The following is a 10,000-nucleotide window of genomic DNA, read 5'->3' as shown; positions in this document are numbered from 1 at the left end:
TATTAATATTTTACAGTATATTGTAACAAGTCTTATTTTTGATAGAAAAGAAACATTTTTACTGCATTTTAGTATTTGTAGCTGTGAATACATTGATGATGACCTCAGTGGAAATCTGATTTCTGTTTTTGGAGCAGTTATGATAAGTAATTGCTTTGCTACATTACTTAAAGATAACCCTTCAAAATCTCCCAGAATTCAGATCTATCGGCCTTCATTTTTTTTCAACCATTTATTGTAGTCTTGAACATATAACCTTCCTCCATTTTGCCCCATCGTTCTCTATCCCCACTTTTGTCAAAATTGAGATTTTCCACCCCCTTCTTACTTTTTCTCTCTTCTTTCTCATGCCTTTTTTCTTTTTCTCTTTTCAGTCTCATGCCTTTTTTCTTTTTCTCTTTTCAGTCTCATGCCTTTTTTCTTTTTCTCTTTTCAGTCTCATGCCTTTTTTCTTTTTCTCTTTTCAGTCTCATGCCTTTTTTCTTTTTCTCTTTTCAGTCTCATGCCTTTTTTCTTTTTCTCTTTTCAGTCTCATGCCTTTTTTCTTTTTCTCTTTTCAGTCTCATGCCTTTTTTCTTCCTTTTTCTCCTCAACCACACTGACCTCTTCCTTTCCTCATTCATTCATTTCTAGTCCCCACCCGCTGCCTTTAACAGGTGAAAGTGCAAAGCTTGTTAAGGCACTGATATTTCAGGACAACTGAGTTGTAACTGGCAATTTGAAATGTTTCTTAGTATCCTCTTCTGCTTTTGACATTTTTCAAGGTCTTAAAATTCCTAGATAACCTTGGTAGAGTTGGCCAATTTTCTGGAGGCTCATTGCCCTTTTTTTTCCACCCATACCATAACACATTCTCTCTCTCCTTTTTTTTTTCCTTCCCCCCTTTCTCCCTTCCTTCCTTCCTTACCCTCACCTGTCATTCCCTCCCTTTACCTCTATCTACCTCCCTCCCTTCTACTATACCTCTCCTCTCCCCTCACTCGTCTCTTTTATATCCTCCCTTTCTCATACACACTTTTGCACACACAACCCATTCATGCCAGGAGGGCATATATTTGGTTTGCAAGTAGATTGTTTTATGAGTGTTATTCACCAAAGAATCTGTTATTGGTCTCACTACAAGACTGCTGTACACCATATTCATTTTTTTTTTTTTTTTTTTTTTTTTTTTTTTTTTTTTTTAATTATTATTATTATTGTTGTTGGTAACATTATGATGAGGATAATGTCATTTATTTTAATATTGATGAATATAATGGTATCAGAAATCAAATTCAAGTAATGGGATAAACAGATGAGGTGAGGTAGGCCTAATAATCGACTCCTTGGTGACTAAGTGCTAGTGAAACATATCTGTTTAAACAAAATTGACAAACTACAGTGGACAGTCCATGTACCCAGCACCAATGGTTTAAGATTACAGTAAGGGAAAGCTTTAATTTATAGTTTGATGTTGATTTACATTAATAGATTATTATTTTTTGGATTTTATGGACTTCTAAGTGAATTCCTCACAAACAAGATTAGTTTAGACCTGGCTGTGTAATAAGCATTACTGATGACCCTTTCAGTTACTTGTAACATCAACAGTTAATGAGACCATATCACGTTTCAGTGTTTATAAACTTGTTTCAATGCTAAAAGGGTCTATCCACAGTAGTTTTATTGACTGCTTGCTTGTTTTTGTTAACCTGCCAAGCAATATATTTGTCAGACCTTTTCTTGATCTGATAAACAATGAATCTTTACATTCCAGAACATACTCTTACCTAATGCGTACTGGCACTTCTGTACACCAGAAGATTCCTCTCACTTTTGTCTGTATATCTGCAGACAATTTTTTCTCCTTTTCTATCAATAAAATGTAAAACCACACATTTTCTGAGTAAAGGCAAATTCATTTTATTTTTTATTTATCATAGATCAGCATTACTATTGATACTTGACTACTACTCAACAATTTAATGAATGTTAATGACATGCTCTCAACAATACTCGAAAAAGGGTTGCGTTAATTCACATTATTTTCATTATATTTGTATATTTATTACTCTATTCATACACCCTCTCCTAGGAGGGGAGACTGTCATGGACTGTGAGCATGCATGCTTCATTACCTCTGATTGGGAATTAAACTTAAAAGCTTTAAGCATGGTCGGGTTACCCTTAGTAGAGAAATACTTTTAAGTTTGCCAGGAAAAGGACTTATAGGAAATGAGTAAATAACCTGAAACCACTGAAATATCAGTGGAAAAGTATTCCATGAGGTCAAAGGCTTTTTACTAGGTATGGTCGATGTCCTTGTTACAAATGTGTAATGTATATATACAGTATATACAGTTCAAGTAGTGATTATGTTTTAGCCTCAAGACAAATATAAAACAGCTTGCAATAAAGTTGGATAATTGTTAATTGAGTAGGAGGATGGTCATAGGTTTATTAATTTTCTAGTTTGAATTCAGGCATGGTAGTGGTAAAGAAGATAGGGTATTAAGATGGAGAAGAGTCACGGATATTTATGAGTAATGTGAAATACTGAAACTCGTGCTGCGCTCTATGTTAAACATTCCGCCTATGTTTTAAGATGGCCCCCCCCACACCCGGTGAGTGAGAAGTAGAGGTGGACGGGAGAGGCCGGGAGGTTACCAAGAACAACCCGGACGTACCCCTGCCGTCCCACACTGTCCCAGGGGGCCGGCCCGTCCCACCCAGCTGGACCGAGGGCCTGACCAATAATCTGCGTAGCATGAGTTACGCCCACGTTAGGGTATAACTACCTGCTGTTGCCTTCATACATGATTATATCATCAGTGGTTTGAGAAAGTCCCTTACTTTGCTTTCCTTATTTCCTCCTTGGTTATTGTTTGTATGAATGCTTGCTCTAGTTCTGTGTTGTAGCTGAAGCATCATCTCTCCTTAACACTTAGCCTCCCCATTAAGCCAGGCACAGTGGCAGGATGTCTCACAAGTGAGCTGACAGAGTAGGGCAGGGTTGAAGCATGTTGGTGATTGGCCAATCACAGCTCATCTGCCTGGGGGAAGTCCACCCAGCCAACAATATGGAAGGCACATTACAGGAAGGCAGGGAAGCTGACACAGTGCATGATTGTATATGCCAGATACCTCTTCATCTACCTCTAGCTCAGGAACTTGTTCACTGGAAAAAAAAGCTTCCTTGAAAATTAAGCTTTAGATAGTCAGGTGAGAAGAGTCCCTTGCTGAGACAGTGACCTTCTGAAATGAAGCATTATAAACACTACTCACAGATTCACTTTAGGTCCCTCATATAGGTTTTCATTTTAACCTCTGGTAGTAAGCTTTATTTTATTTATTTATTTTTAGTGTAAATGGAATCATTTAATAATTTGTTAACGAACTGATTTTCTAATTAAAATATTTTTCTTAATCTGCTGCAGGATCTCAAGGATTACATGCGCAAAGCAGGAGAAATTACCTTTGCAGATGCCCACAAGCACCGACGCTATGAAGGGTAAGTGAAATTTTACTATACCTTTTAAAAGTACAGTGCAATAAAAGTTACACTTGAGTTCTGCTGCTTAATCATTATCATCGTTTCTTCTTCTAATACCTCTAATTTTCAGTATTTTCTTATTTAATGCATTAAGAGTTAGTGTTGTTAAAGATAATTAATACTATATATCCATATTTCTTTTTCTCCTGACAGTGTTGTAGAGTTTGCCACACGGTCTGACATGAAGAGGGCCATTGAGAAGTTAGACGATACGGAACTGAATGGAAGGCGAATTAGGCTGATTGAGGATCGACAACACTCCCGTTCCCGCTCAAGATCTCGCAGGCGATCTCGTTCACGCTCACGATCCCGCAGGTCATATTCAAGGTCAAGGTAAGTGTTTGATGTTAGTTTAAAAGTAAGATTTATGACTGATAAATTAAAATTGTGTCAGTGCAAGTCGGCATCAATGACATTTGAACTAATAGTTTAACATATTTACAGATCAAGAGGTAGGAGCCGTTCACGTTCAAGGTCAAGGAGATCAAGGACTAAGTCACGATCAAGGTCCAGGTCTAAGGATTCTCGCTCACGGTCACGTTCCCGATCCCGTTCAAGGTCCCCTCGGTCACGATCAAGGTCAAAATCTCGATCTAGGTCCAGGTCAAAGTCTGTGTAAGTAGAAATCTTAAAAGTTGTTGAAATAATTATTGGTCTAATGACAAATTAAATTATACAAACTTCTTTATAAAGGTACTTACATTGTAATTCTGTTTATAGAGAAAGAAAGAGGTCAAGATCAGGTGGAAGAGACAGCCGTTCACGGTCAGGCTCTAGAAAGATGTCAGAGGAGCCAATAGACAAGCCTAAGGAAATGGAGACAGCTCGTTCTCGCAGCAGATCCCGTAGTAGATCACGATCTAGATCTCGCAGCCCAATAGATAACAAGAAAGAAACTTCACGATCTCGATCCCGATCACGGTCAAGGTCACGATCACGATCACCCTCTGCATCACCACGTAGACGTGACAGCCGCTCTGGATCTCGTTCAAGGTCACCCCAGGAAAATGGACATGACCATCCCGAGGATGAATAATGAGTACTGTCATTATGTATAGACACAAAATATTTAGTTTAGACAAGTGTTCCTAATGAAGCACATCTTGACCAGATAACAATATTAATGAAGAAAATTGCTTAGAGTATTTCAACAATGACAGTGATATTAAGATAGCTTGTATTAGTGTCCTTGTTGACGAGTGTTTGTAATAGATATGTATATATTTTGTATGTCTTGTATGTCTGTCTGTATGCATATTTGTATGTATTAGTTATGTATATATATTTATTACACACATTCAGAACATTTTACTCTTTGCCATAGTTCTTCTAAGGGAATACTTGCATATTGGCATTTTTAAATAAAATGTTTTTACAAAAAGAAAAAAATAATAATAAAATTGAAACCATGGAATCAGGATATAGCATTGAAAATTGTATTTTATGCACTAATGCTATTTTACATTTCGTTATGCTTCTATGTATAAGAGAGGTTTTTTGGAGTATGTGAACTAAATGGGTTATTTTTTTGTGAAACACCCAAGCTGGTCACAATATTAGATGGTAAGTCCAGTGGCACTGGGTAGATATGCTGTAAACAATTCAGAGTATTATAATACTTTGGAGTAGGTCATGCTTGGTTGTTAATTGAGCTCTCCTTTCAAACTATCTGCCTTTTTCAGTAGATATGGAGATGGATAATTTTACTTGCATATTAGTATGTTTATATCAAGAATTTTGTACCATCATTTTCTTGAGTTTTCTTCCTTGTTCTCTTTGTGATTTTGAGATGAAAAGGAGAAAGTTGTGGGGATTTCTTTTTTATAATTTTCCCCAGATTTAAGTTCATATATGCTGTGGTGTACTGTGGTTTGTTCAAGATAGTACAAAGAAACATCTTTTGGACACAATAAGTTCTTGTGTTAAGATTTGATGGTGAATATATTGTATTCCCTTATGACCCACATACATTATTTAGGGAGTTGAGATTCTTGGTAGATTGTCGTTATTATTCGAAATTTATTAAGTGCCTTTGTTTAAAAATAATCTCATGCATTGAGATGAAACCAAATATTAGCACCATGCATCATGCTCTTAAGAATTCCTGATTGTCTTTATAACAAAAACCTTTTTGTGGTTTGTAATGGGGTGTGCTTACAACTCGCCATGAGTGTCTACCGTAAGCAATTATGAAGTTGCTACTTTTGTCTAGATTTATGATTGTATGTATAGGGATTTTTTAGAAAGTGATTGACACTGGAGATTACTATATGATTTTGTAATTATTGCATATTAAAGCATTGTTTTACCAAGGGTATATCATACATTGTATGGAGAAACTTCTTTTTGATAGGCAGGTAACCAAGTGTTTCAACTCCAGTTGTCATTATACAATAAGATTCTCGTGTAGCCATTGATATATGGCAATTTTGAACTGAAATAAAATAGATGTTACCAAATTTTGTTTTTCCATATTGTTTTCTTTCTATAATACATGAATTCAGTATGAAACTTAGTTGTTCCTGTCTCTCCACAATGTTTATTATGAATCAGACAGTGAATAACAAAATCTAAATCCAGATATCATATAAAGTACTACAAAGTTTGTCATTTATACATAGTGACAACCATAAATCAACGGAAGATGTCCTTACAATTCCCGTTTAAAGACAACCAGCATTCTTGACTAACCAACTCGCCCAATTCGTCTTTGTCCTCAAGTTTACTTTAATAGTTAGGGCATGCAGTAAGCTAATGCTTTGGGGCATCCTTGAAGGTGGAATTTCTCTAGGCTTGTCTTACCATACCTAACAGCCTTTGTTCTCCATCTGCTGTTTCCTCTTTACCCTTTTCACTGCCATATTAACCAACACCAGTCTTCGACATCTAACACATTTTGTTCTAATTGCTAAAAATTTAACTTGTCACAATACTTTATAATAGTACTCCCAGGTAACCTTTGGTTTCCTGGGAGCTTCATGCCCAAGCCTCGTCCTATTACTATATTTCAACGACCTTAGACGTTGATGCAGCAGAAAATTTTCATTAAACAGATCAATAAGAGAGACTGAGACAGGCTGGCAGTAGGGGATCTCCCCTACCTTGGACCTCAGTGTGGTCTCTTCTTCCCCATTCCTTTTCCTTCTCTTCTGTCCACTTCCTAAGGTGTGGGAGCTATGGGGAGAGGCTGTCTGTGTCAGTCCCGAATGGCCTTCATACACTGCTCTTCGCTTCTACCCTTTTCACTAAGCTGCATCTACCATACTTTGTCCTAATCATTACCCCATTTTTATTTCAGGGCTTTATGACCTTTGATTCTGGCATATTTATTTGTTTAGACCATTAACCATTCTAGGAATCCTTCAATTATAGGCTTCTGAACAAAAAAATCTTCCTTACTAAGTGGACTTTGCACCCAAGCCTCACCCTATCGCTCTATTTTGAATACCCTACTAATTATCAATAGACTGATTACCATGCCTTACCACTACTACCCATTTATTCAGGCTGAGGCACATATTTGGGATATGGGTGCCAGATCTAGTATCCTTTGCCCACATGCTCTCTCTTTTCATTAGCATTGATCTACAATTGTATTCAATTGTTAAATACTGTTATGCATTTTAAACGTTTTGAAGCCAGTTTGAATGTGCTTTGCTGTGGCAATGTAGTTCTTGTGTAGATATGCTGGGAATTTGATATGATGACAGGGATGGATAACCTTGAGTAATCTCCCAAGAAAGCCAGGGTAAAACTGGGGCACCTGATTTTTTTTTTTTTTTTGTAGTGTTAATACATTTTGCACAACTGAATGACAGGAATAAGCACTTTCATCTGTCCTGTTGAACCAAAAAGTGAAATTTACTTATTCCCAGGAGTATTCTGACTGTTGTCAATGGTAAGGAGCTCTTCATTATCAAAGAAAAGAGGAGACATTTTGTTTTGCTTTTGGTACTTTATGATAATGAGTATATTATCCAAATAATTGTATATCTAGTTATATCTGATATCTTACAGCATACTTTTATTGTAAAGTTTTATGGTATGCAGTGCATTTTCTTTCAGAATTGTTTATTAATAACAATGGTAGAAAAATAAACAATGCAACCAAGGAAAAAATGTTTTATATTTGCAATGAATAAAGGCACAGAGGTAGGGCTTACTTCAGAAGTTGGGAGTTAAGACTTTCATTAAGATGAGTGGAGCAACCTGGTTCAAACTACCTTGGAATAACTGCAACTAATCTATATTGTACTTCATATTATCAATTGGAGTTTGTTGGGAGAGTGTGGGAGGAGGATGGATATGGGGGAGATGCTGAGACATCCTGAGAAGATGGGAGAGGAACAGAGCGAAGAACAACGAGGGAATAGGTAGAGGGAGAAAAACCTCATTGGTGTGCATCCTGTTTGGCCCCATGGAAAGTGAGGCCTAGCTTGAACCTGAGAACTGCTACCTCAGATTCAGTTTTGTTGGCAGGGCAACTCCTATAAAATACATTGTTGGAGCCACCACAATTAACACACATACATGACTGTGCAGTGCTATTAATGGTTATGATCAGATTAGGCACACAAGAGTACAGTGGGCTGTGGAGCAACAGTTTGGCAGGGTGACCAAAATGCCAACTTTTCTGACAGGGAAGGGGTTGATCTGGCCAGACTGGGTAGATATAAAACTTTGAGGAAGGTCAAGTCTATGGAAGTTAATCTTGGCAATATTGATGTAGGACTTACAATGGCCTCTGGAAGGATAGTGTTGCACTACTACCAATTATCATAAGTCAATGAGCCAGGAAAACAGGTTTTTAGTCTTACCAGTCTTTGTCATAGACAGGGTAATCAGCTTTGGAGATGAAAACAGTTCTGCAATAAGTTTGCCAGTGAAGTCAGTCATGGTAGGTAATGCATGGGCTTAGGACTCAGATGTAACTATTACAACAATTAGAACTGCTGCAAAAGGAAACTTTGCCTACTTGTTTTTGGAAACGACATTGTTGGAAGATGAGGGTATTGTCAGAGTAAGGGAGGTGTAGGGGGAAATACAAAGAATTAATTCCACCTGCTGGAGGATGAGAGAAAAAGGGGTGTATTGTGAAGGTTGAATAATGAGACCTACGTGGATGATTCAGAATGGATAGAGTTGACAGCAAGCATTGAGGAAGAGGTACTATTATCAATGCTCAGAGCTGTGATAAAAGAAGAGGCAGGGGTTAAGAAACAAAAGTCAGATTTAGATAGGCTAGCTGATGAAAGGGCAAACCTCAAGTGTTCAAAGTCTTCATTACTGATCTGAAATATGTGGGAAAGAGAAACTGTTTACTCTCAGGGTCCCCATTATGGGTAAGGGCTTGGTGATTACCCAAGGGAATACTGTACTCATGGCTTCCAGAGACCATTCAGGACTTACAAAGCCAGCCTCTCATCCCTTCAGCATAACTCTTACATGTTTAGGTAGTGGTCAGAAAGGACTAAAGAAGAAAAAGAAAAGGAAGGGGAGAAGAAAGGGCCATCCAAAATTAGTTGATATTAAGGCTGAGGTCCAAGATGGGTGATCCCCTACATTGGGCCACAGCTCTTATCTCCTACACCCTTCACGTCCATGATGACAACAGGCATAGATTGGGGGTAATGGTTGAGGTGCAATTTGGGAAATTAGTTCAATGCCTAAGGAATTGTAATAAATTTATTTAAAGTGGTAATGAATACAAATCATAGTAGTCATGTATTTTAATTCACATACTCTGCTTGTATGGTACATTCAGTCAAGTGGACTTTGTGAATATTTCTCTTGTGAAAGAAAATAATCTGTGGTTACACCTCTTTTCTTTTCTTTGGTCTCTGGCCAATATATAATAATCTCCTTAGCCCACTTCAATGTTTGTCATTTTTTACAAACAGCTATAGCACTACAAAGAATTATTTTTATTCAGTGTTATGGGACAGATAATATATCTAGATACTACAGGCCACTGAAAAAAGAAATCATGGACATAAATCAAATTACTTCATAGCCCCAGACAGTATCCTATGGCCTCTAAGGTTGGTAACCTTATACTAAATATTTAAAACACCATAGCCATAAGCACAAACTTTGCTTGTCAGGAGAAATTTGTGTGAAATAAACTGAAATCAAATGAAAAACATTATAATGCTCCAAAAGTTATCTTTGCATTCATATTGACTTTAATTATTAATTTCCTTTTATCAGGTTTACCCTAGAGAATGATTAATGCAAATAACTCGAGCTTGAAGATATTCAGTATTTTCATCCCTTTCTCCTATTCATTTACAGGATTCCTATTCCTGAATGCCCAAATTTAAAAGGGCAACTTAACTGCATATTTTCTTGTTTACTTATCAATGTCAAAGAGAAACTAAATTTGTTGTTGATTTTGGACAAGTACATATGAAATGAACTGTCGTATTGAAAGATTAAGAATTATTCTAAGCATTTCCTAATGGCACA

At 37.0% G+C, this 10,000-nt stretch overlaps 2 protein-coding genes across 3 annotated transcripts in view; one reads left to right on the top strand and one right to left on the bottom strand.

Annotated features, from left to right (window-relative positions):
* Positions 1–5,991, top strand: part of LOC113807135 (serine/arginine-rich splicing factor 5) — a 17,195-nt gene extending 11,204 nt beyond the window's left edge. For both annotated transcript variants that reach the window (XM_070121831.1, XM_070121830.1), the window contains exons 6-9: positions 3,417–3,490; positions 3,686–3,865; positions 3,977–4,147; positions 4,253–5,991. In XM_070121831.1, the coding sequence (XP_069977932.1) occupies positions 3,417–3,490; positions 3,686–3,865; positions 3,977–4,147; positions 4,253–4,568 (741 nt within the window). In that variant the 3' untranslated portion in view covers positions 4,569–5,991. The remainder of the gene's footprint in view (positions 1–3,416; positions 3,491–3,685; positions 3,866–3,976; positions 4,148–4,252) is intronic.
* A 3,255-nt stretch (positions 5,992–9,246) lies between these two features.
* Positions 9,247–10,000, bottom strand: part of LOC138861832 (thyroid transcription factor 1-associated protein 26) — a 13,847-nt gene continuing 13,093 nt past the window's right edge. Inside the window, exon 4 of the mRNA XM_070121832.1 lies at positions 9,247–10,000. This exon is cut by the window's right edge and continues 1,064 nt beyond it. The gene's annotated coding sequence lies outside the window, so the exon portion shown is untranslated.

This window comes from Penaeus vannamei, chromosome 5 (assembly GCF_042767895.1).
Source record: "Penaeus vannamei isolate JL-2024 chromosome 5, ASM4276789v1, whole genome shotgun sequence".
NCBI classification, from domain to species: Eukaryota; Metazoa; Arthropoda; class Malacostraca; order Decapoda; family Penaeidae; genus Penaeus; species Penaeus vannamei.
Note: the sequence above shows the minus strand (reverse complement) of the source record. Positions and strands in the feature narration are given on the sequence as shown.